The sequence below is a fragment of the Callionymus lyra genome, chromosome 10 (genome assembly GCF_982586985.1).
Source record: "Callionymus lyra chromosome 10, fCalLyr1.hap1.1, whole genome shotgun sequence".
NCBI classification, from domain to species: Eukaryota; Metazoa; Chordata; class Actinopteri; order Syngnathiformes; family Callionymidae; genus Callionymus; species Callionymus lyra.
The window spans coordinates 13,232,907-13,260,265 of record NC_141827.1 but is presented as its reverse complement, the minus strand read 5'-3'; the positions used below and the strand labels follow the sequence as shown (position 1 = coordinate 13,260,265).

General features: G+C 40.9%; 2 protein-coding genes across 2 annotated transcripts; both read left to right on the top strand.

Moving 5' to 3' along the window:
• The first annotated feature begins 892 nt into the window (after positions 1-892).
• LOC148070418 (paxillin-like) lies at positions 893-27,319 on the top strand. Its single transcript, XM_087801364.1, has 11 exons — positions 893-1,050; positions 16,922-17,076; positions 17,158-17,225; positions 17,515-17,651; positions 17,732-17,906; positions 17,985-18,114; positions 22,531-22,689; positions 23,564-23,737; positions 25,396-25,477; positions 25,570-25,718; positions 25,861-27,319. Exons 1-11 carry the CDS (start codon positions 1,038-1,040, stop codon positions 26,125-26,127), a joined length of 1,509 nt encoding a protein of 502 aa, XP_087657490.1. The 5' UTR covers positions 893-1,037; the 3' UTR covers positions 26,128-27,319.
• On the top strand, positions 19,045-22,519 carry LOC148070419 (uncharacterized). The gene is made up of 3 exons (XM_087801365.1): positions 19,045-19,674; positions 20,258-20,518; positions 20,629-22,519. The coding sequence occupies exons 1-3, from the start codon at positions 19,177-19,179 to the stop codon at positions 21,133-21,135; spliced, it is 1,266 nt and encodes a 421-aa protein (XP_087657491.1). The 5' UTR covers positions 19,045-19,176; the 3' UTR covers positions 21,136-22,519.
• Positions 27,320-27,359: the final 40 nt, after the last annotated feature.

The window sequence follows — 27,359 nt, the reverse complement described above, 5'->3', positions numbered from 1 at the left end:
GAGCCTGAGAAACCTGGGTGTTGTATTTGATAAAGACATGTCTCTTGTTCGACACTGCAGAAAACTGACCAGAAACTGTTTCCTTCAACTGAGAAAAATCTCTAAATTTAGGAAAATGTTGTCGGAACATGATCTGGAGCTTGTAATCCATGCGTTTGTTTCTTCTCGTCTGGACTATTGTAACAGTTTGTTTTCATGTCTTAACAAGAAGGAGCTGTCTCGTCTGCAGTTGATTCAGAACCCTGGTCTCGAAAAGCGCCTTATAAATAAATATTACTTACTTACTTACTTACATACTGATGAGTACAATAGAGGTCCAATATCTATCTAAGACACACTTATATCAATACAACCATGTTATTTGCATGACAGACCCAGTGTGCATTGCACTTTTTGAACTTACATGAACGTATTAATACCTGTAAAATGGTTCATTTTGTATATGTATTTCATAATTTTCATAACAATAAAATGTCCATTCCAACATGTGTCCTAATTTCAGTGTAAGCCATCACAATTATTTTACTAAACGTATAATTTACTATCTTAACTCTATCTTTCAGAGTGGTGGGCTGGTTATCTGATGAACCCAAATCATTCTTTTTGTTTAAACGAATATATTTGTTTTTATTCTGACCGATTGACGAATGAAGGTTCGTGTTAATATACATCTTTGGAAACGTGTTTCTACTTTTTTTTTCTATTAACCAGGGGTACCTGAATATAAGGCCATGTATACATCCCTAGAACCGCCACTAGATGTCAGCATTCTCAGTATTTTGGCGCGGGTGGACAGGCATGGAGGGGCTGGATCGTGGTCTGCCGGAGGCACCGTGGGAGGGAGGCAGCTCGAAACGTGTGTTTGGGAGCGTGCGTGTGTGTGTGCGTGTGCGTGTGTGTGTTTGAGGAAGAGGAAGGAACTTAGGAAGTTCACACCATTCAGTCAAGATTCCCGACCATTCGATTCTTTAAACCCAGCGGACGGATCTACGACCGCGTTGCCTCTCCAGACAGCGGTGCAGTGATTTCCGGCCAACATGGATGATTTAGGTAAGTTAGGGTCAACAACGTTCCGTCGACGTGAACCGTACAGGAACCAGAACAAGGGCTGCTGGCGACGTTTAGTGTTTTTTAGCGATTAAAAAAAATGAAATCCTGTTGACGTGCGTGTGTCAGCGAGCAACACCATGGCCAGGTAGTTTGCGGGCGTTTAATGGTTTTTGACGCAGAAAGATTGAGCATCAAAAGGTCTCACGAGTTGACACAACACAAGTTAGATCGTCTAGCTAACGTTCCTTTTGTGTATGTTATTGGTTTCCTCTGCTACATGTCGGTTCTACCAGGAAGGACGACCCACTTTAAACACTGGCAGTCATGGACACAGATGTACATGTAACGTGTGAATGCAGGAACTATCTCTTCTTTAGGAAAGTGCAATGGAGTATGAAGGCTAAAGTTTGTGTCTCTGATTCTTAGTTGACGTGTAGAGATGACAGTATCTTACCAACACATTTTCTAGTGTCTTGTGATTTACACTTTCTCAAATAATATTGAGGGCGATGGTGTATGCCATTTGATATTTTAAAAGTAATTTTCTTATTCCTCTAGTATCATTTTTCTGAAGCATTTTTGTGTGTTTTAATTTGAATGTATTGAGTCTGTCATTTTGGATCTTTTTTTTTTTAAAGAATTAAAACGATTGCAAAAATGTGTAGAAAGTGCATTGGGCTTTGAGCGAGTTACTGTTTTTGGAAAAGACTTTGTGTTCTGTCTGTATTTTCCGTTGGCTACATTTCCATCGCATGTAAGTAAGTAATTTTTATTTGTATATCGCTTTTCCAGACCAGGGTCACAAAGCGCTTAAACAATCAAAACAATACTCAATACAGTATATACTTTAAAGGGCAAGATAAAACTGATGTTTACTACTGTTAATGTCACAACTTGTACCATTCTAGTCCAACATTGGTTTTCATATCCTGATCATTTTTTTTTCTATTTGTCTGCGGAGGAATTTATTTTATTTAAGCTGACTTTTAAATAAAGTTTCAGACAAATATTTGACTGAGAAAAAGTTGGTTGAGTCCTTATTTAAAGTCATAGTTTCCCAAATTTCAAATCACCCTTATGTCGGTTAAGGGTTGTGATTATTTTCAGAAATGTATGTCCATACGATGGTTGAACTGACGATACCGTTCTTCGACCATAAGCCACACCAATATCTCCTTACTGCCTGTAATGTCACTCTTATAAAGAAGCCTTGGCTTGAGAAATTGTTTAGGAAAAACCCTAAACAAGTATATATTTTAAGCCTGTTTGTTGCAGAAGCTATGAGACTCCCAGTGTCTACTGTCCGTGTAGCATACTGTATCAGCCTTTTAGCGGTTTACATTATTTTCACGAAAAATATCTGTTCATTACAAGAGTAACTTTACAGACAAGCATTATGAAGGTATTTTGATGTTTTTTAAGTGTGACCTTATTTGGACAATGAGGAAAAAAACGTGGGTGCCGTTTGAAAATGATCACCACCTACAACCTTCAACATGAGGGTGCGTAGAAACTGAGTGAAGTTTTAATTTTTGAACTATTCCTTGAACCCTAGATAGAAAGGTTTTTGAAGTGAAGGACATTATCACTCCTGATAAATCACTTTCAAGATATTTTGTGGACAAAAATGTACATTTCAACTGGCTGTCGCTTCAGTTATGGTAGTAGGATAGACTGTATCCAGCAGTCGGCTAGGGTGGAGTTTATTCGCTGAATAGTTGCACACATGGTGACAGCACAGAATGTAATGCCTGGGGGCCTTTTTTTTTTTTTCGTTGGCAGGGTGTGTTTACTGAGCACTCTGGAGTTCTGCCTTTGATATTCATTTTGGAGATTTTAATGAGGCACCTGCATGCCTATTGTTTCATCCCTGTAAACACTTAGTTGACGTTGCTACATACGATTGTGTACTTATATTTGTCTTAAACTGTGTACAGTAGAGTCACATACATTAAGTGAACTCATATATTTAACCTTGAACTTGTCAAAATGCCTTTATTGTAAGTAAGTAATTTATATTTATATAGCGCTTTTCCAGACAAGGTTCACAAAGCGTTTAAACAATCAGAACAATACTCAATAAAATGTATACTTAAAAGATCAAGATGACACCGACACAAACACAGGAGTCTCAGGAAATCAGGGAAAAGCCTGCACAAATAAAAATGTCTTAAGATGTTTCTTGAAGGAGTCAGTAGATCATCAAACACAGAGAGAGAGGAAGATTGTTCCAAAGCTTAGGAGCAACAGTCTGGAAGGATTTCTCTCCTCTGGTCCAGAAGCGTGTTCAGGAACCATCAGTAGATTCTGATCCACAGACCTCAGAGCCCGAGCTCGGGTGTAAGGCTGGATCAGATCACTGATTTAAGGAGGAGCCTGACCATGAATAGATCTGAAAGTAAGAACCAGAATTATAAGTTGATCCAGGGCCTAATTACATCAAATAGTTTGATAAAGAGCCTACAAGGAAGGACGTCGAACGAGCAAGAGGAGGGTTTCATCTTGTTCACCAGTGCTGAAATATCACCAAGAGATACCGCACTGAAGGAAGACCACGAGGAGGAGACATGCTCAGTAACAGCAGGGGTTCCACACCCAGGGGGAGAGATTTTCTCTTTGATCAATTTAATTTTGTCAATGAAAAATCTCAACAATGCATTGCTGTCAGCTTCACAGGTGACGGGCGTGATTTAAGGAGCAGGAGACACGAGAGAATAAATCGTGTCAAACAACACTTTGGGGTTTTTCTTATTTACTGCTACCAGTGACCTGGTGTCATCAGATCTGGCAGTTTCCACCATCTCATTGTATGAAGACATCAGATCCCTGAGGTGAAGTCTGTGAACCTCAAGTTTAGTGTACTTCCAGATACGATAAAGTCTCTTCAGACTCAGGAGATCTTCATTTGTCCAAGGGCACCGTTTTTTTCTGAATTGTCAAGTTCGATTTAACTTTACGTTAAGGGAGTCATTTAAAGAAAGAGGGTCAAACATAGAAAAAATGTCTGCAGTATTGGCTGAGATGATACGCCTCTGTCACATTATATTCAGATTATCACAAATGAATAATATAAATTATAGTTGTGATGTCTTCGTCATGTTTGGTTTTGTCATTATAGATTGTGATCAATGCCATTTGTCCATGTTCTATGCTGAGATGTTTTTACATGTAATATATTGCAATGTGTGCAAGGAATATTGGTAATTTAATCTCAAATGTGTCAAACACAAGTTCCCCAAACATTTTGTAATCCCCCACAAAGCGCTTTAGATGCTAATTTAAAGTGTTTGAGCAACCACCTATCTTTCATGTTGATGTTCATAATGGGGATGTAGCAAAAGGAAAAAAAGGTGATTAAACGTGTCCTCAATTAATGAGAACTTCACACAACCCGTTGCAATTATATGTATATATTTTATCACAGGAGAGCTTGTTTAGCGCCTTTCACCAAATTTGGTAAATGTAGGTTACAAATACTCTCATAGTCCATGCTGTGACGGCTGGGTGTGAATATGCGACCTCTAGTCTATCTCTGTCTTCATGCTGATTTTTGTTTTTAAGAAGCTTCGAGTTCTGACAGAGCTCTCTGGAGAGGGAGAGAAGAGTCACTCTAGACTCTAGCAAGGATCCATCCACCTCCAGGATAATGAATTATGTATTTATAACCAGGAGGTGCTTTCACATTCTGATCAAGAAGCAACTTGAAATGTCCTGACATTCTTTCGTAATATACGCTGTAATTCAGAAGTTGACAAGATCTTGCTTGTCTTTTGTTTTTTTTCTTACAATTTAAAGCACGTCATTACCATATTATGACTATACTTGGTACATACAATTGCTATTTTTTTTTTTAAATACACTTGCTAAACCATTTTAACACTATCACAGGGTAATTTCTTTCAAAACCTATTCTGACGGCCTCGACTACAGCTGTTGCAACCACCACTTATTGCTTCAGAGCTCTGGGCCTGCATCAACATGATATGAATCTTTGAACTTCACTTCCTGTTACTGAGATACGTCTTTGTAAGTTCCGCCTTAACTCTTCCATTTCTCCTTTATTATTGTCATTTGCTGTCACCTTAGTAGCAACATTTGAAGAGCAACTAATGTGAAAACTTGAATCTTTACAAATGTTGAAGTCTTCCTCTCCAAGATGCAGTAAGTCTCTCATCACGATGATGTTTTGAACTTATTACTTTATAAAGTTGTCCCACGTCTGAAATCTCAGCGAACAAGAGGTTACGAGAGCGCAGTCCATGACGAAATAATGGTTTTCACTCCTCTGTCGGCCAGCGAAAGACTGAAAACTAGTAGCATCACGCTTTGTTTATACAATGAGTCCCTTGGAGGGGGAGACGTCCGGGATTGATGAACAAACCTTGATGCTTGACCAATCGCAGCAGATTGCGTCTGGTTACAATGAACAAGATTTAATCTCCAGAAACAAAGTATTTTCAGTGGACGGGGCTTAAGCATATTTTCTAACGTAAATATTAAAATTTACGTTTAGAGTTTTGTACAAACAGACACATGAAGGAGAGCTCCAGAGGGATTAATAAAGTCAATCTAATCCAATCTAATACTGATGGGTACAATAGAGGTCCAAGAACAATTTAAGAGACACTAATCACCATATTAGTTGCCCTTCGAAGTGAACATTTCCCCTGTGCTGTGACGCATAGACGGCCTTGGCTGTGGAAATGTCAATCGGGGACAGGCCAGAGAAACAAATGCTCTTTTGTGTGTTCTCTGAATGTGACCTAATGTATTCTACATACTCTAGATATCCAACTTGAGGTTGGTCTGCAAACTCAAAATTAAAGCATCATGTGGTTGTTGTTCATCTTGAACTTTGAGACGGATGACACAAACGTCTATGGGAGGTTTGTCACCACAAGTGCGGGTTAAAAATAGTGTTCACAATGACCTTGTTTCCACTTCCCTACTTTCATTCTTGCAACTGCATTTCTCAGCAACCCCATGTGTTTTCCCTTGTTTGATCAGCTATGCGTTTTGATAACGAACACCATCGGATAATTAGATTTTCTATGTCTGGCCTGCGATGATATATTAATGAGATGTTTCCCAAATGTTCCCGCTGTTATTGTTTATTTGGTTGTGCAGGGTTTGTGCTAAGCTAAGAGATGGGATCTTGATTATCCATCATATTTAGACATTGATCCAATTGTGTCTTGTATTCATGACCGTCTGCTTTTGATTTGACCAGACAGTGACGGACTTTGATAACATTGTTCCTCGTAATTGACTCAACAGATTTTTTTAGATCGGTGTGTTTTGTCTGTTCAGTGTTCGTGTGGGGTTCAACTTTTATGTTGCTGTTGTCGTTGGCCTTCACTTGAGTAACAGTCACACATGACAATGTTCTTTTCAACAGCAGTTGAGAATCCTTTCGACTTCCTTTAGGGCGTGTCCCCTATGAGTATCCGCTGAAAATACCGCTGCACTGTGAAGCATATGTTGCATTCACACAACACAACCACCCACACCAGCACGACGGCTCGCAGCCTGCTGGTGTGGACAGACAGTTCAAGAGGAAGCTGACTAAGCAGCGACAGTCTATGCTCAGCAAACCGTCATGTCATCTATGGTGTGTCGGTTCTCAGACGAGCGCTTCAGTATCTACTGTTGAAGGCGACCATCAGAGGGTTGTATATATATATATATATATATATATATATATATACATATACACCGTATTTTCTGGACTATAAGTCCCTCCGGAGTACAAGTCGCACCAGCCATAAAATGCATAATAAAGAAGGAAAAAACATATATAAGTCGCATTGGAGTATAAGTCGCATTTTTGGGGGGAAATTTATTTGATAAAATCCAACACCAAGAACAGACATGTCATCTAATTAAAAATAAAAATAGAATAGAGGCAACAACAGGCTGAATAATTGTATGGTATGCTTACGTTACATGACACAACTGAGAACGTTCCTGGTATGTTAGTATAAAATATTAAGAGTTATTCAGATAACTATAGCGTAAATAACATGCTAAGAAGTTTACCAAACCATCCGTGTAACTCCAAATAACTAAAATCCAGTGAAATCTTCATCCTCGGTGTGACTTTTAAACAACTAACTAACTCCGGAGGTAGAAGATGCGGCGCTTCCTCTTCTACGTCGAAATTATCAACACAGGCCTAGAGCGCCCTCTTGCGGTTTAGTGTGAAATGATATACCGGTAATTATGTGTTAATAATTTCACACATAAATCGCACCCCCGGCCAAACTATGAAAAAAAATGCGACTTATAGTCCGGAAAATACGGTATATATATATATATATATATATATATACCTGTATATATGAATGTTCATGAAGATGTACAGTTTATTTTAGTAGATGATCAAGTCTTTGTTCTGAGTTGAACCATCTGATAATTGTTCATGCCAGTCACATTCCTCTGCTTCGCTCAATGAAGTCACTGTGCTGGTTAAATGGCAGGAAGTGTCCTCACTGTCATCAGCGTTTTTAAGGTTGGACCCTGACATAGCCACTCTCCGTTTTTATACCACTTTTATTTAAATGTATATTTTTGGATTTTTTTTTGTGTTGGTCGAGTGGTCAAGAAGACAAGTGCTTCCTTATGTCGGTGCAACTTTCTTTCACCTTATTTGTGTATTTCTGAGTATATTATATATTTTCCTACTTTCACAGGGTAAAGTACGAGTGAGTGTGAATGCTGGCATGTCTTGGCATCCTGTTCAGGGTGTCCATCGCAACCCCAATAAGGGAATAAGTGGCAGAAGATCGATGGAGGGATGAAAGTATCTAAAGGATCTAAAAACAAAGACGGATATGCATAGACACTGATTTCTTTGATCTATCAGTTCATGACAATTGAGAGTGTGCTGTGTTACACAGTTAAAATAAAAGCGCAAGTTAATTTTGCTTGATGACTCAAATGCACCTGTAACTCCTCTAATTGGTTTAAATAATATAACCCTCTGCAGGGATCTCTTAGTTAACAACTAATATTGTGTAAATGTATGTATGTTTACACTTAAAACTGTCTTTCTGGACCAAAAAAAAGAGTGAGCATTGTTAGCGTCCAACATATTAACATACATTTTTGCCTACAACTCTAAAAAGGAGTGTTTTTGGGTGAACTATCCCTTTAACGTTTATACATTTATCCCTGTAATGAATACCATCTGACTCAAAATATGTTGTAATATTTTTGATAATTTAAGAATCTTAACCCTTGTGTTATCTCTAACCGTGGACCCATAGATAACACAAGATTTAAGATCAAGTACAACTCTGCTTGACATAACTTTCTCACCCAATGATTAGAGTTCTTAACCCAGACGGTTTAAGTTACTAGACATGTGTGTACTTTGTGCTGTCACCTGTAATCACCTGGCGTGAAGAGGATCCAGACACCACAAATGACATCAACTATGATGATGCTGCTGCTGCAAGTGTGGAGAAGGAGCAAACCAAAGTATGCATCTTCACATTTGGTTACATACGGACCTTCTTCATCAGATCTGATTCTTCTCCACGAGAATCATTTGGCTTTGGTTTGGACCTCGCAAACGCTCTTTCCTCGGACTCTGTCCTGCTAGAGGGGACAAAGAGAAGCTTGTTTCTGGAGCTGTGACCTACTTGAATGCCGAACACGGCAGAAGGAGCTCATGAGTTCAGAGACTCGTCAATTTTACCAGCATAATGGCATTTATCAACGCATCACATGATATGGCATAATATAGGTGTCGGGTAAAAGTTTGTATTTTCTTAAATAAGCTGTTCTCTACTATTGTGTCATTCATTTATTTATAAACTAATTTATTTTTCCAAAATAGCCAAATAACAGACATGACTTTGTGTCTTCTTTCTGGAGAGCTCTGCACTAGTTGAAGGCAAATTTGAATTGGCTGTCTCATCAGTCGCTAGCCTGAGAAACCTTTCTTTTAATTTATAATTTTGTTGAATGTAAGATTTGTTTTATGCTGGATGGACCTCACGTGGTCAATCATTGTCATGGAAAATGCATTAAGGCTAAACCGATGTGTGTACAATATGGATCAATGAATATTCCACTACTCTTGAATGTCAAGGACATTTTCTCCATCAGGTTAGAAGAAGGCACACTTGGAAGATCCTATTAAATACTATTAACGACGAGAGGTATACCAGGTCAAACTTGTTAAAATAATAGTTCACCCAAAAATCCTCCACTAAGAATTGGGATTATTTTCAGAGTAATCCTTCCATTTTAGAGTTATAGGGAAAAATGTATGTCTTGTTTAATGCAGTGAATCATGCTCTGTGTCGTCCAAAAAGGCACGCTTTTAAAAGAGTGAACTAAGGTTTGATTTACTTCTGCTCTTAATAGGACCGTATAGCGGATAATTTACGGTAATTGGATCCTGATGTTCGGGTGGTCTTTAGCTTCCTTCTGTTGCTTTGACTGGCAGGCCTATCAATCATCCTCTGACAGAGACAGGTTAGGGTCATGAAGAAGGTTATTTTTAGTGAACTCGAATGCCCTAGTGTCACTGGCATGTGTAGGCTACTCAACCAAGAGGCACCTGTGTGCTATGTTGTTGCATTACTGCTCATGGTTTCATTTTTTTTAACTTCTAATTTTATTCAAATTTTCTGTTTTCTTTTTTCAACTCAATGTTCCCTCCAGACAAAGTCTCTACATCATGAATGCTATATATATCTACATATATTTTAGTGTTCTCTGAGCATTCTCATGATATACACAGCCTTCCCAAAATCACTTCATCCCATTACATTTTTTTATGAACTTGAATGTCTGAGTAGTTCAGGTAGTCCTACACATCTTCATGAATGTGTCATCACGACGTAATAATGGGCCTCCCTCCTTCTCATCATGCCCTGCTTTGATTATACAATGAGTCCCTTAGAGGTGAACACCTTCGGGATTGATGACGCACGCTGACAAACCTTGATGTTTGACTAATCCCAGCAGAGTGGGTGTGGTTGCGATCAACAAGATTTCCTCTATCTATCTGCTTTTTTGTGTGTATATTATAATACTATATACTATATAATATATCAATTAAAAAAGAGTTCCAACAGACACATACTGATGAGAGGTCCAAGATCTATTTAAGACACACTTAAATTAACACATTAGTTGCCCTTTATAGACCACATTGGAAAAGCCCAAGGACCTGTCTGTACCCTATGTGGGCATTTTTGAAAAACGATGCAGAACTTGATAAGAAAGAGAAAACGCACAAGCATTGTGATACTTGCATTTATGGCTTAACACCACACTTAATAGTGGGAGCTAGGAACCCTTCTGAAGTGCTAACGGCCCTCAAAATGCGAATCTCCCTGATGGGTTTTACGACCCATGCATTTATAGCAACTTCTCCCAGTTGTTCTGTGTCTTACCCCTTGTAATGTGTATATACCTGGTCCTCGGACCAGTTACTGTGTTTGGAACCAATGAAGACTCTTGAATGACAAGTGAAAAATATCTTCCCAGATCAGTACTCAGTCCATAACCCTCGGGATAACCATTGACCTTGATAAATGAGAATCTACATGGATTTCTTTTACCGTACTTTAAGTTCCACTGTGCTACACTTGGCTTATGGTTGACATGTTAACATGTTCTTTAAAACCAAAAAGCTCTTCCTTGAAGGGCAACTGATGTGTTGATCTAAGTATGTCTTAAATAGATGTTGGACTCTATTGTTCTCATCAGTATGTGTCCGTTTGTAAAAAAAACTCTATTTTCATTGAAATATTTACATTAGAAAATGTGCTTAAGGCCCGCACACTAAAAACACTTTTTCCCCCTGTTTTTCTGCAGATAAAATCTTGTTTATCGTAACCACACTCACTCTGCTTGGTCAAGAATCTAGGTTTGTCACTGCGCGTCATATAATCCAGGAAGTCTCCACCTCCAACGGACTCGTTGTATTAACAAAGTGGGTGTGATTGCAGCAGGCTGGAGGAGGAGTGAAGCCCGTTATTACGTCAAAACGGGCTTCACTCTCATAACCTCTCATTCACCGAGATTTCAGACGGGGGAGAACTTTATAAAGTAATAAGTTAAAAACATGGTCATGATGAGAGACTTTGACATTTTAAACATGTAAGTGAATCAGAAGAGTTGGGTTTTGACTTGAGTTCCCCTTTAAAGTCCGACTCACCTTTTTGTTTCACAGAAATAACTTCCTCATTACATATCTCTGCGTACTTCCATTATATTTATTCTAGTTTGAAGGAAGTGGATGTAGGTGATGGCATAGTCAGCAACCGTTCTATTTTCTTCTCATGTAGCCATACATTCATCTTTCTCCTCTGTATCACTTGATGCAATTCAGCTTTACCTTATTTTATAGTTCACCATACCAAATCTTATCAGGGTTAGCTTAGTGTTTACGGTTTAAGTTTTTTTTAAAGGTTGAAATAACAGACCAATGATCAAACTCCGCTGCTCACTGTATTGCCATGACTCTCTAGTGGATCGGCCCTCATTCAGAAGTGTTCTCAGACCATGATATACATTTGAATTTCCGTGCTCCACCAAACAATAATTTTGTAGCTTCTCCTCCCCCAGGCTCAGGCTTTTCAAAGACAACACATGGAAGTGAAAAGTATTTTCTACCTCATTAAAAGAATAAATGTCTTTCTCATTGCATTCTCTCAACTCGACGCTCCCCTGCCACATTGTTTTAGTCTTTTGTAGAAGCACGTCTCTCTCGTGGATGAGCGACGACAAGCTGCGGCATGTTAAGAATTTAAATCATCCTCTGAACAAGTTGTAAAAATCAGATGTTGGAGTGAAAAAAAAGAAGGATGGCGAAGAAAAACAAACCTCCTGGAGGATGACATATTTTCATGTAGATGTCTCTTCATACATCTGCGACTGTATTAACTTTTATGAGGTTATTGTCCTGAAACAAACTGTGGCGGCTCTTTATTTAGTCGGATATGTTTTGGCTGATGGAGTCCAGCGTGTTTGTGTGGAGCTGCCGGGATGTCCTGCCTTAGATAATGGAGACTCTGACTGATGGACTAACCCTGATCACAACCTTTAAAAGCACTGCTACTCTAATGATGTGTGCTTCATATTTCATAAGGTGTTGTCCCTCGCATCTATTTCCGGTTTGATGTTTGCAAGATCCTCTTTGGTTTCCTCTCCGTGCCCTCATTCTCTTACTTCCCCTCCTTTCATGTGTAATTTTGTCATTGATATCCTCAACTCTTCCACCTCAACCTCTCCCTATTCCCTTTTTTATCTCACTTCCTCTTTGCTCCCTCTTTCCTGTAATGAACTCCATACAGAGAAGCAGTTCATGTAATTAAAATGCACACCATTCATCTGGGAGGAAGGGAGTCTCCTTAATCTCCGTCAACCCACATTTTCACCTCGGAGGAACTGCATCTGCACACGACAGTATATACATTCTTCACTGGAGCCTGCTGAGGAGGAAAAACACCATTACCCACAGTAAACGATAACACCGTTTTTTTGCTTGAATCGTCTTTTGGATTATTTATCAATTTACTCTCACTTGTGTCCTCATTAATTGCCTTTAAACGACACATCAGCAGTTATTGAACATGCTTAGAATGTGACCTCATTCCAGAGAGAGAAACATGTGTGAAGTCATGAATAATGTTACAATTATTATTATATTAGAAAAGGCCCACACTGCAATAAAAACAGTTTTTTTTTCTACATTGTTTCCAATTTTGAACAGCCATTTTTAGGTTGCCTGTATGTGTTATAAAAAACCTTTATCATTTCTGACCTTTAAATCTTGATCAAAACTGGAACTTGACCTTTCCCATTTACCTTTGAGACTCACCGCTTTTCACAAGTTATTGGTCTTTGCAATAAAGGGATGGATGGATTTGTGTGACACGTGTGTTCGCATTTCCATGTTGTTCCTCCTCTCATGTTAAATATCCTTACATACTTGGGTTGTGCAAGATGAAACATTGCATGCCTCCCACGATCGACCCACAATGTTCGTGGGCATCATTTAGCAGCTTGAAAATTGACTAGCAAACACCATTTAATGTAATATAAATTACTTACTTTCTTACATTGAGAGCTCAATGCAAGTGCAGGTGAATCTGGGGTAGTTTGGGACATTGGGGTGGGGGGGAATGGATTGAATCCCATATTAACTTGACTTCGTGTTCCAGACTTGGTGGATACTGTTGAATTCATTGAACCAACTCTCCCCAGTATCAAAGGCCTTGGTGCTGGTAAGAAGGACCAGACACGGGAATGATTTTAATATTAGCTTTTAACATTTCTTCTGTTGTCTCTCTTAGAAATTAAGTAATTCAGGAGACTTAAAGTAGATCCACCATTACAGCCAGTTGATGTTGCACCTTTTTAGATTGCTTCCTAGATGGTGTTTTTTTTATCCAAATGGGAGGGGACTTCAGAGACTACCCAGGATGCATTGGAAAGATGAGGTCTCCTGATGATCCTGGGAACACCTCACCAAAAAGCTGGAAGGGTTATCAGGGAGGGAAAAGTCTGAACATCTTTGCCGACCCAGCTACCCAAGATGGAAATGAATGAATGGATGCCTGTGACATTTTCAAAACCTTTTTGCTCTCAGTCAAGGATCAACATACTTTGCTTTTGGTGCTAAACTGGTATACCTGTATCTCGCACTATTGTTTTTGTGAGCAACACTTTATCGAGATACACATGCAACATGCATATCATCTTAAAAAAGAAGTTGCAACATCGCCAAGTTTATATTTGGTTCCTTTAAAGGCCTGATGGTGAACATTTATTGAAAGTGTATAATCGAAAGAAGCTCACCAATAGCGTGAAAGTAACTCACTCCACCCACCCTTCTCCCCCACTTCTCCTGGAGAATATTCTGACCTAATTATGTCGTTGTGCTACCATCAATGCAAGCTTTGGTTCAGAACCAGTGTGTTTTGGTTTCTCTGCTGCTGCTCCAGAAAATCTAGGTTTACATTCTGGTTGTGAAGTGAATACATTAATTTTCAGAAAGAACAACAAAGAAAACAAGATTCCTAAAATCATCGAAAAGAACCATTTAGTTTTGAATTCACATTTTTCAAATAGTTTATTTCAGCTGTATTACAAGTCTTTTCACATTCGTTACCATTTAATGGTTTTCAGCTTGGATAAAAACGGTTGATTGTATTATCCACATCATTATTTACCATAGAGAAGCGGAACAAACGGTTAAACAAAGTATATTATGTGGATTGTTGCTCATAAATGCCAAACTTCTTTGTTTATCATGTTGCCCTCGCTTATATATATTATATATTGATCTGAGGGATCAATAAAGTTATACCTAACCTAATATAATGTAATACAATCTTGTATACTCATCTGTGGAGTTCCTTTTATGATGAAAGAGGAGATTATTTTTTCATATTGAGGGTGATGCAATGTTCCGTGAGCAAGAGGGTTGGACCGCACCTCTGTATGTTTGTGCGGAGAGTGTGGATGAGCTGGAGCTTGTCTAGCACATAGTTTTCATTAAAACAACTGAATCTCTGTCGTAATATTTCTCCAATATTCATTAAAACGGCAAGTTCTGACCTGAACTCGGTTTAAAGTGTTATGAAGTGTAATGAATGATGGTTTTTTGTTATGCAGACAAACGAGGGGTTACGAGATCGGAGTCCATTATGATATAATAATGCCTTCAATCCTCCAACATTTGTTTATACAATGAGCCCCTTGGGGGTGGAGACTTCCGGGATTGAGTACAATAGAGGTCCGAGATGGTTGAATCAAAACATTTTTTGGCCTTCAATGATTTTCTGGGATTATCTACACACTATGAGAAGAAACACAATTTATCTTTCCAGGACATTTTTCTTTAAAGTCACACAATGACTTTTTAAAGGTGATCTCGATGACATAAATTCAAAAGATATCATCATATATCATCCACATACACGTGCAACATAAATGTACACATCATGAATTTCCCAGAAATTTCTAAATAGTTTTTTTTACAGTTATGTACTCTGTATATGCTCTATTTCTTAACATTATGACTATGTTTGGTTTAAAAGAATAGGATAAAAAGCATAAAACAAAAGTGATTTTGAGCCTGACTCTGCAGAGAATCCTATAATGTTACATTTGTTGTTTGTATGTAGAGTATTTGTGTAATTAACTAAGCTGTTGCTTGAAACCTATTGCTATTTTTTATTCTAGTTCTCTACATGCCAGCTAGTTGGATTAAGTTGACCAGTCTACTCAAGAATCACTTTTTCTAATTTAACAATATGTGTTGTAATCGATCAATAACCTAGTGGAGGTCAATAGCTGTCATGCCTCACAATGCTTTTACTAGCTATGGTCGAGTCAGTTATGGATTGTATCCAGAGGTGTGGCTTTAAAATCAATGTTACAATCTAGAATCATGTTGAACGGCGAAGCATTTTCAATGAAATCTCATACGTGACAAAAAAAAATTCCCCTGTATTATTTCCTTTGAAGCGAAACGTGGTTAATCAGTATTAACTAAACTACTTTTTTTTGTATTCATGCCATTGCATGTTCAACAAAGAAGAAAAAGTGTATTTTAAGTATCCATACTTGCAGAATTAGTGGTTTTTTTTTACTTTTCCCAACAAATCCAGTTTATTTTTCTTTAACCCTTCATTCCTTTTAGCTTGATGACCCAACAGAACAGCGTGTGAATAAATCAGTGCACACCCCCCTAGTCATTTGGTTCAGTTCAGTGTCATGTCTTGAGATATTTGTTGTCGGGCAGGGACTGGCCATGGCGAGGGTGCGGCTGAACACACAACCAGCACCTGCATCAGATCATTAACTAGGTTTATTCCACTCTCTTATCTTGAACATGTGACTCGACCTGCCAATGGACGTCAGCCACTGACTCACATACCAGTCGTCAATTTAGTGAGTGGCTTCTCACTCATATTGCAAGTAGCTGAGATGGAACAGGCATAGCAGGGAGGGGGTCGAGGGTGAACCTAAGCTGCTGCCATTAATTTTAACACCGTCCTTCCCCTCTGAGCCCCGATCATCTCCTCCCCTCCTGCTCACTTGTTGTCCTGCTCCGATGGTCAAGTTGAGGAGGCAGTTCCTGCCTGATGGACCTTCTATTTAGTTTCCATTTCTTCTCATGTCTTCTTTAAGGTATGTTTAATTGTGTGAGTGTTCTTTCTCTGTGACGTCAAACAAGCCTGACCTCCGCTTCTGTCGTTCGATCCTCTTCTCGGTAAATACATTTGTCGTAGTACCTGCTGATGAAATGAAGACATTGGAAACGAATCCAAATCAATGATTGTGTTTTGTGTGTTTGTTATAAAAAGCACTTCTTCATCCTCGGGTCCTGTGTGTCTGTGACAGTAACAGGACTCTTGTGTGTTGAGCGTCAGTGCTAAAATAAGATCTATGTGTTCACTTCATGAACACTTGTACAATACAGTTCGTCTGCTCGAAATACCAGAGATTAAGTTTTTAGTTTTTTTTGTTATGAACAGGCTCGACACATGACACATCCTTCTGTTAGTTTTACAGTTTCTATTTGCCCGTCTGGAGGTGATAATATGAAGGTGAATCATCATGTTGCATTTGAGAAGGTATTACCAACTAGTAAAACTGTCAGTGCAGACCCCTGCCAAGCAGCTCATTTTCACCCAACATTTAAACTAATTTTGAACACATACTGACAAATAATCTTATTAACTGCATATTGACTGTTAAGAATAACTTATATTGACGTTGTTTAGAGGTCACTCTAGGTCATGCTGAGAAAGCTGTTAAAAATTTGCTTTATTTTTTGCAATATGTCTTGTTTACATTTATTTAAATAACGGGGTTTTTTTTGTTGTTGTTGCAGATGCGTTGTTGGCGGACCTTGAGTCCACGACGTCCCACATCTCAAAGCGCCCCCTGTTTCCGTCTGAAGAGTCCCCCTACACTCTTCCTGTCGGGGATCAACACAACGCACCCACTCCTTCTGATCAGAGCCTGAACGGGGAGGAGGAAACAGAGGTAAATAATCTTTATGATTCGCCTTCCTCGGGTCTTTAATCACGTTGATGATGCATAGTCGTGTTCCTGCCTTCACCTCAGATCAGCTCCTGGTCGAGAGGCAGCAGCAGTCCAACCCAGCCAATCGGTGAAGAGGATCACGTGTACAGGTTGGATTCCTGGTTCTGAATGACATATTTCAACGTTAAATAACATTTTCTCTATATTCCATTCGTAAAAGCATAATCTTTTATGGATGTTTAATAATCAAGTTGTGTGTTTATCACGTGACTAAGGGACAGAGAAGAAATAAACGCCTCAAATCATTTGTTTTCGTCAGTAAAATGTCATCGTTATTGATGAAGAACTAAAGTGTTGATATCATGGAAAATGTCAAGATATCAGCTTTTAATTGTCAAATCTTCGAGTGACCTTTTCTTTTTGTTTGCTTTGCTTCAGTTTTCCTAATAAGCAGAAAACTAACGAGTCATCCGAGGCCATGAATTTATCTTTGGGTAACAATCTGTCAGAGCTGGACCGACTTCTGTTGGAGCTCAACGCCGTCCAGCAAAGCACACCAGTCTTCCCCACAGAAGGTTTGAACCTATGGCAGCATCACTGATAACATCTGCTTCAGAATATACAACCATTGTTTGTTTGTTTTTTCTTATCATAGAGGACGCGCCTCCTCCTCTTCCGGCCTCCAGTGTCATCCACTCCAACGGTGTGACTGCAACGGTCACTCCACCCCTTCTAGAGAAGCCCAAACGCAACGCAGCTCGTGCGGTCGAAGACGTCCGACCGAGCGTCGATAGCCTTCTGGACGAGCTGGAGAGTTCCGTGCCCTCACCGTTAGTGACCCACGCACTCGTGCAACACAATCACGTCTGAATAAGTCATATGGACTCCTTTTCTTTTTCTTACTGCAGTCCGACACCTTTAGCGGTATCGGAGGGACATATCGGTGAACATCTTCAGGCAAGAATGTCGGCGTCTTCAGCCACACGCGAGCTTGACGAGCTGATGGCTTCCTTGTCAGATTTCAAAGTCCAAAGCAACGTAAGTAATTATTAAGACAAAACAGTTAAGGCACGACTGTCTTATTTTAGTCTCCTGAATATTTTGATCGAGTCTTGCCAGAAGTTTTACTTGATCAAACACCACAGGTGAAGGAAACAGCACTCCTAGTGGTGAACTCGTTGTTAGGATAATTGTGTTACAGCTGCAATATTTTAAGTTCCTCATCTGCTTCTGAAATGTTTTCTTTGAAAGTGTAGTGCAACTAGCAGCTCATTCATTTGGACGAATATAATAAATCACTCACAAGATTGTAATTTAAGAGCTTTTCCAAGTCTTCTTGATAATAACACTTAGTTATTACTTAGTTATCTTCAAGAGCTGTTCTCACTTACATAGGACATTTGTTTCGTGATCCAAACCATCTACTCAACCTGGTTTTATTCTGTGATTGCGAGAGTTTGTGTTCAGATTTGTGAGATCTTTTGATTCAATTTCATTCCTTCTTTTGGTCTTTCTCTTTTTCTGTATGTCCTGTTTTTGTGTGTATTTCGTAACTCTCCATAGCCTGAGTCCCCGCTTCCAGGCACTAATGAGTCCATCGATCAGTCAGTAGTAGATGCGTCTGTGGTCGACCAAAAACCCTGGACTCCATCTCTAATTAATTCTGTTGCTGCCGGAGATAGGTCTCCTTCGCCACCGCCGTTACAACTCCACATTGATGAAGACTGTTCTTCAGCCTCCGCAACAGTAGATCCAGCTGCTTCAGTTTCATACGGAAACTTCCAGAACTATGACAGGTGGACTCTCGTAGACAGTGTTGCTAGGAGTTTGAAGAAGTCTGCTCAAAATGAAACTAGCCTGCCTCGGGTGTCCACAAGGGAATCGGCTAGTCTGCTGACTTACACTGGTAGGAGTGAAAGTCCGATAGTACCTAAAAGCGTGGGTCCTTTAGCGCTGACTAAAACTAGTAGCAGAAGTCCTAGCTCACCAAAACCTCAACCCAAGACTGGTTCACCAACAGGAGTCACAAAGACCAACAGTCCAGTCGCTCCTTCAACTCTTTCCAACTCACTCCCAAATAGTCCCATAACGGTCCCCAATATGTCCACTCCTGACATGGCTCCCAGTAGATCTAGTCCGGTGCCGATGCCAAGACTTTCAAGTCCAGTTCAAAGGTGTGCGAGTCCTATAACCACACCAGGGACTCTCCCCAGGAGTCCAGTGTTAGTGCAAAAGAAATCCTACATGTGCAACAGTCTCAGAGCGTCTCCGATTTCTTTAGCGGAGAAGCCCCGCAGTGACAACCTGAACCTAACGTGGCCACGTCGAGAGCCTCTATTTGATCCTACGGTAGATGGGTCGTTCGACGAGTACCAGACTTCTGCCTCCGTCATCACCGGGGACGAGGATCGCTCGTGGGACGACGAGGACGGCCTCTTCCCCGATCTGAGTCGAGAGGGGACTTTGACACCCATGACCGAGTCCAGCTGGATGGACGAGTGCTTCACCCCCTCCACCTGCCCCGGGACACCAGATGCGACGCTGGAGCTGCCCACCCAGCAGCCGTCTGCTGTCGAGCGGGTCTCCGCTTCAGGCCAAGTAGGAAGGCACATGTCCACTGAACTCCCAAAATAAGCCAGCATGACATTGGAAAAAAAAGCATTAAGACCCCATGTGGTCAGTTTGTTTTACGGGCATGCGGCATCAGATTATGATTGTATCTGACAAGAGCAGAGTGGCACGATGGTGGGAACAGAGAAGCTTATTTTGGGAGAGAAGAGAGAAGTTTGAGGAAGATTTACTCTGTGGTTTCATGCATGTAGTGCTGTTGCATAGAGATTGCAAAATGCCTCCCGGGGCTCCCTGCAGAGTCTTGCGGCTGATGTGGAAAAAGCTTTGCTGGCGGGATGGGTGTGCACGTCTGGACTTGCATCGGTCCGTGCTCCGGATCAGACCCACGTCTCTTCTGAAGGTGATGTCACAGCTGCTGAACTCACGTCTACCTGGCTGTGGGCTTGTGTTGTCAAAGAAGCATTCCAGACCATATCCATCTACCCGTGAGCCCGCCGATGCTGTGTGGAATGCTTATCGTCATTTCAAACGTTTGCGGTGCTTTTTTCCACCGGCCTTCGTGTGTGGTTTCAAAGCCGTAAAACATAAGATTCCTGCTTATCGTCTTCAGCTTAAGTCGGTCATTCGACGCACCAAAGAGACCACGAACGTGCATCCCATGTTCAGGGAGGGAATGTTGCGGCGTAAGATGGGACCGATATACGTGAATAAGAGCAATTCGCAAGATAAACTGATCGAGGAGCTGCAGGGGAAGCTGGGCATCGGCCGAGTGGAGCGCCCACGTAAACAGCAGCCAGACGACTGGATGACGGAAGGAGTCATCGTGATGTCGAACCCCCAACGAAAGCGGGAGGACAGACCTGTTGATAAGGTATAGACGAGGGCGTGGCTCAGGTGCTTCTCTGTGAGGAGTCGATCCATCAACTCCTTTAGCTCCAATTTGTTTTCTTATTTGTTCCTCTTCATTTCTTCTCCCACTAGATCATCATCCCTCCTGAATCCCCCGCCCCAAAGCGAAAAGTCATCCCCCCCGCACCGTCTCCCCCCGCTCCAAAAAAGGCCCCTCCCCTAAAGCAAGCTCCTCCACCCCTTCCTCCTCCCCCTCCCACGCCACCCCCTCCTCGAGAACCCACTCCCCCTCCTCCCAAGGAGCCCACTCCTCCTCCTCCTCCACGAGAGCCCACTCCTCCTCCTCCTCCTCCACGAGAGCCCACTCCTCCTCCTCCCGTCCCCCCGTCTCCCAGTCCTCCTCCGAAGCCGGTCACCCCGCCGCCGCCTCCAAAGGTGTTCGTTTCTGTGGGTTGTCAGACGGAGTACGACCCACTGGACGACCTGACCCAGGCATGGCCCCGCCCCACCCCACCCACATCACCTCATTATATCCAAGTTACAATCAGATTCACATGGAACACCATATTTGACCACAAACTTTTTGTTTGTCCGCATGGATTAATAGAGTCAATCTACATGTTTTATGTTTCCTGCTAACGTTGTGTTGACTTTTAACGGTTGGAAGAACTGGCTTCAGCCTTTCCTTCTATTAGTTAATGACTCTGATTTCTGCCCGGAAACCTTTGAAGCAGCAAACATTTTTATTCCTGCCGTTTCTCTGCTTCAAATGTATTTGTTTGATTCAACCAATGAAGTGTGAATCAGGCTTGAAAAACGACCCTATTAGATGCATATAGGAAACATCTTAAGACGTTTTTATTTGTTCAGGCTTTTCCTTGATTTTCTGGAACTCCTGTTGTGTTATCAGTTTTATCTTGATCTTTTCAAGTATATATTTTATTGAATATTGTTTTGATTGTTTAAGCGCTTTGTGACCCTGGTCTGGAAAAGCGATATATAAATAAAAATTACTTACTTACTTACTATTAGATGCATATAGAGGACACTTAGTCATGAAATGGACTGGACTCGGATCAAGCTTTTCATTTCTTAACTTTTCTTACATTTTCATCTGTTTCTCATCACATTCCTCTCAAGTCCGCCTACTCCTTTGTTCACGAATCCCATGCCTGAGATAGATTTCTAATGTCTGTTTCTCTCGATCGTTTGTGAATAAGACGCCGTAATTCCAGGGATGAGTGTGAGCTACTGAGCATGCTCACTGGTGACTCGCTTCGTGTCGGCAGAGTGTCTGTATTTGTTATTCAACCCTGGAATTTGTCCCGTCATTAGGTTTGTTTTTGGCCTTTGCGCCAGCTGAAAACGAGTCGCCTCTTTAAGCCGCTCCTGAAACCCAGCCAGTGCGATTTACAAGTGTGGCTCATGCAGGGGAGGCTGAGCCCCGTCTTTAGACTCCTGGACTTGTGGTGGCGCCAAGTGTTCAGGGTGAGCCGTTTCGAGAGCCTGTAGGGGAGCCCAGTGTCGACCCCCGCGGCGCAGTGTGACACACGCCGTCTGGTCCTGCGCTGGAATGTCGGGCTCGTCGTGCCACCACAACCTGATCCGCTGTGTGACAGTGTAGTTACTGCAACACTTAGGCTGTCTCCCTGCAGGACTCATGGTCATGGAGCTGCTCTTGTCGCTCAACGAGAGTCGGGGGGTTGGCTGTGACAGGGGAGAGAATTGTAGTTCCTCAACAACACATTGTTAGATAACATGATACAACCTGCAGTGACGTGCTGGTAGTGTTAGATAACAAAAGGTCAACTAAAAAGAGTAAAAAAGTACAGAACAAGTAAGTACAAAACCCAATAATTATCAGTGAGATTTCTATCCTCCAGCTCAACGAAACCTCGATGTTATTTAAGAAACGCGGCAAAAAAAGATCATTGAGAATAACAACTTTTATTTGCTTTTTATCTTCATATGTTGATTTGATTTATATGATTATTATCTGTAAATGACATTAGATCCTGCTTCCATCTCCATCAGATCCAGTCACAGGGGGTGACGTCCCCCACGGGTCCCGCCAAACCAGCCAACAAACTGGACAACATGCTGGGCAGTCTGCAGTCAGACCTCAACCGACTGGGGGTCCAGACCGTGGCTAAAGGAGTCTGTGGTGCCTGCAAGAAACCCATTGTGGGACAGGTACGTGGAAGACGAGCATGCTGATAAAAAGGATCTTTATCTTTTTCTTTTTTTACTTCTCTGACCCTCTGTCTGTTACTGTTTTTTTTGGAGGGGGGGGGGGGGGTTCAAGCATGTGACCCTGTAAGATCAAAGTTTATTTAATCAAGTCATGATTTACTTATTTTAATATCTCGATATCTCGATATTAAAATAAGTCAATCGATGGACAATGAAAACTATCTCCTTTATTGTACCGTTATAGTCTGCATGTTGTTCAATCATTGACCCAATTATGACGACCATAGATGGAAAGACGTATACACCCCGGAAATTGAAAGTTCAGTACAGCAAGTTTCATAAAAACAAAAACAACAAAAAAGTGCAAACAAAAGAACGAAGTGCGAGAATAACGAACACGGATCGACAGTACTTTCTCCAGAGCGAACATCACAGTCTTCTTAAATGAATGGAAACACCTTCTTCTTTCGAATTTCATCTTGTTAAGAATCATGTCATTAGCAGGTACATTTATCATAGTATTTCTGTGACCTCAGTTTAACTTATTAACGTTCTTACAGTTCTTCCTCCACCTCTGCTTAATGTGATATTCAAAGCTGTTAAACTCATCGAAACTCATCATACATTGATGCAGAAGTGGATAAAAAGCACACAGGATAGAGAAGTTCATATTAAACTAAATTTAGAAACAGTGAGAGTTACACTCAAGTTGACCTTTCCAGCGTGTTTCTAAACCATCTGCATTTTTTTTATCTAGTGCAAACCTAACAAATCGCCACCAAAAACCTTTGTAGACTGAATTCTTTCTAAATTATTCGGCGTCAGCTTGTTCCTCTCCTTTCCCTCTCATCCCTTTCATCCTCTGCACGTGCAGGTGGTGACGGCGATGGGCAGGACGTGGCACCCCGAACACTTCGTCTGCACCCACTGCCAGGATGAGATCGGCTCCAGGAACTTCTTTGAGCGCGAGGGTCAGCCTTACTGCGAGAAAGACTATCACCACCTCTTCTCTCCCCGGTGCCACTACTGCAATGGACCCATACTGGATGTTAGTACTGCACACACACACATAGACACACACATAGACACACACATAGACACACACACACATACACATCATGCAGCTACGATGTCAGGATTGACTCTTCTGCTCATATTTTTAAAGCCCCCATCAAAGGAACACATTGACAGACTCTGTCAGTAGCCATGAGATGGAGCCATCAGTGGACTCTAACCTGGGGAGAGGCCAAGCATGAGTCACTGCCAAGGCCTCCTTACTCATCCCCCCCCCCGGGCTGCACTTGACACACACTCGCACAGCCTCTCATGCACTCTGTTCATATATCACTTCTCCCTTTCATGCTTCTCATAAACGATAACTCAAAACGGTCGGCATAAAACATGCTTCATGACCGGAGAAAAAATGTTCCGTTCAGAGTGACAACAATCCATGTTGCTCACGCCAAGATTTCAAAATGACTTCAGTTTTAGTTTTTATCTTGAGATGCAAGAGTGTTCAAACTCCAAATTCACGGCAATAAACTATTATGTTTTTTTTGTTTTTTTTGGTGTTTTCCTGATAGAGCCATAGTGAGAGTAACATTGGCGCCCCCTAGTGGTAGTTAAGTCGGCTTCTCAAGGGGGTTACGTAGGGAGTTTCAGATATGTGATCACAAAAGTGTCATTTTCTAACATGAAGACAAAATATTATTAGCAATATAATATTATAAAGAAATTAGCAAATCTGCACTACTGAAGAGATTTAAAGAATACATTTGCAATACAACTCGAATATTGTATAATGAAGTGTAATTATTAAGTAAAAAATGAATATACTTCATAGAGAAGTATTTCCAATTAGCACTGCTCAGTCCTGACTTAAGTAAGTTATTATTATTTGTAAAGCGTTTTTCTCAGACCAGGGTCACAAAGTGCTTAAACAATCAAAACAATAGACAGTTAAAATATATAGTTTAAAAGGCCAAAACACATAAGATAAACACAGGAGTCCCAGAAAATCAGGGAAAAGCCTGTACAGATAAAACATGTTTCTTGAAGGAGTCAGTAGATCATCAAACACAGAGGGAGAGGAAGATCGTTCCAAAGCTTAGGAGCAACAGTCTGGAAGGATTTCTCTCCTCTGGTCCAGAAGTGTGTTCAGGAACCATCAGTAGATTCTGATCCACAGACCTCAGAGCCCGAGCTGGGGTGTAAGGCTGGATCAGATCAGTGATGTAAGGAGGAGTCTGACCATGAATAGATCTGAAAGTAAGAACTAGAATTTTAAAATTGATCCTGAAAGAAATTGGTAGCAAGTGAAGGGTTTTAAGGATCAGAGAAATGTGAGTTCTTCTACTAGAGCGGGTCAGAATTCTCGCTGCAGAGTTTTGTATTAACTGCAAGCGAGACAGTTCCTTCTTGTTTAGACACCAAAATAAACTGTTACAATAGTCTAAACGAGAAGATACAAACACATTGATTAAGTAACACATTTTCTTTTGTTTTTACTTTCATCATATGTTCTTGCTTATATACACGAAACAGAAGTTCAGTACTGCAACAAAAAAGGATGTCTGGAAACTGAGCGAAACATTAATCTTTAATTTTAAACCTTGCGCACGATTGTCCAGTGCTAGCAACAGTTCAAGAGTAAATGGTAAATAATGGAGTTGATCCTTTAAACATTTTTTTTCTGGTGTTTCACAGAAAGTGGTGACTGCACTGGACAAGAATTGGCATCCTGAGCACTTCTTCTGTGCTCAGTGTGGAGCTTTCTTTGGACCAGAAGGTACGAATCTGTAAAGGTTTTCTTTTTTCTTTACAGACACATCCATGTTTGGATTCAAACAAATCAAAATCTAACGTCCTTCTGCCCGCCAGGTTTCCACGAGAAGGACGGGAAGGCGTTCTGCAGGAAGGATTACTTCGACATGTTTGCTCCGAAATGCGGAGGCTGTTCCCGAGCCATCCTGGAGAACTACATCTCGGCTCTCAACTCCCTGTGGCATCCTGAGTGTTTCGTCTGCAGGGTGAGTCTGAACGGCTTCTTTTTCCTACAACTGTAAACATCAATGATTCATCTATTTAAAAATGAACACACAATTAAATGTGGAACATAAAATAAACGCTTTGAATCAATCATCCTCTGATCTGGTACTTGCCGTCCTCCAGGAGTGTTTCACGCCATTCGTGAACGGCAGCTTCTTCGACCACGATGGTCAGCCCTACTGCGAGTCCCACTACCACGAGCGCCGCGGCTCCCTCTGCTCCGGCTGCCAGAAGGCCATCACCGGCCGCTGCATCACCGCCATGGGCAGGAAGTTTCACCCGGAACACTTTGTGTGCGCCTTCTGCCTGAAGCAGCTGAACAAAGGCACGTTCAAGGAGCAGAACGAGAAGCCCTACTGTCACGGCTGCTTCATCAAACTCTTCAGCTAGACTTGTCGAAACCGAGCGTTGATCACCATCATCAGTCGGTCCTCTCAGGTTTGGCCCTTTTTTCTCATTTTGATAAGACGTTCAGACAAGCCCAAAGAGATTTCTTATGTGTGAAGTTTAAAAAAAAAAAAAAAAAAGTATCACAACTTCTTTTCTGTGTGTATCTAAATGATGAGTTTTGCATGTCCATCCTACAGCGGGCATCTTCAGTGTTCGCTTGTGGGACGGTAGCTCGATTGCATGGAACTTAATTCTGTTGAATCTGCTCGTTTCTTGATGAAATTGTATTTTTCCAAGTGCCAGTTCAGACGAGTGTGTGCACACAGACAAATCTCTTGACGAGATCTTTTTAGTATCGTTTTATTTTTCTACTGTCTAGTTGTTACTTTGTACAAAACCTTTTACATTTTCCAAACATTTCTACAATCGCATCCAAAGCAGATGCCTTGACATGAATGACTGGAAATAGTATTGTCGCCGACATTAAACCCCATTTAACACTCGTCTATAAATGACATTTTGCAGGTTTTATCTCCACTCAAACAAGTGTCTTCGTTGTTAAACATGTGAGTACAATGTTGCTGGAAGAAAGTGACGACAAAGATTTCCTGGTCCAACAATATTTTTAAGTGTTGTTGACCGACTCCAATTAAATCCAACTTTATAAAAGTGTGTGAGTTTGTGCGACAGAACTGTGTTCCGTCAGATGTGTTGTAAGAAATGATGTAATTTTGCAGGCGGCTCGGGCTCACGGTATGCAAAGAGCTGGCTCTATAAGCAGCACAAGCGAGTGATGGCGCCCCCTAGGGGATTAAACCTACACCTCCGCTTTTTCAACAATTGTACAAGCTTCTGCTTGTCTGTGCATCATTTGTCAAAAAAAAAAAATCTTCTTGTGCCAAATATGTGTATGCAATAATGTCGGATACACTGGTGAGTCTCTGGTGGTTTCATACGCTGACAGAATCATTAGGTTTTGTGAAACACTGAATTCAAATACAGTCTGGATTAGAATGATTAAAAAACATACTTCTAGCAACGATTCTCTCGACAGCTGTTTTCTGTCTCATAACGTGTCATGATTTGATAAATGTCCTGCTGACTTCAACAAGCAGGACTGACTTTTCTTGTTTTTTTCACAACTGGGTATTTTTCAGGTGGTCATAAACTATTAAAGAAATTGAGTTCTGAATGCTTTTAGTTGTTTTTTTTACACACACACATACACCACA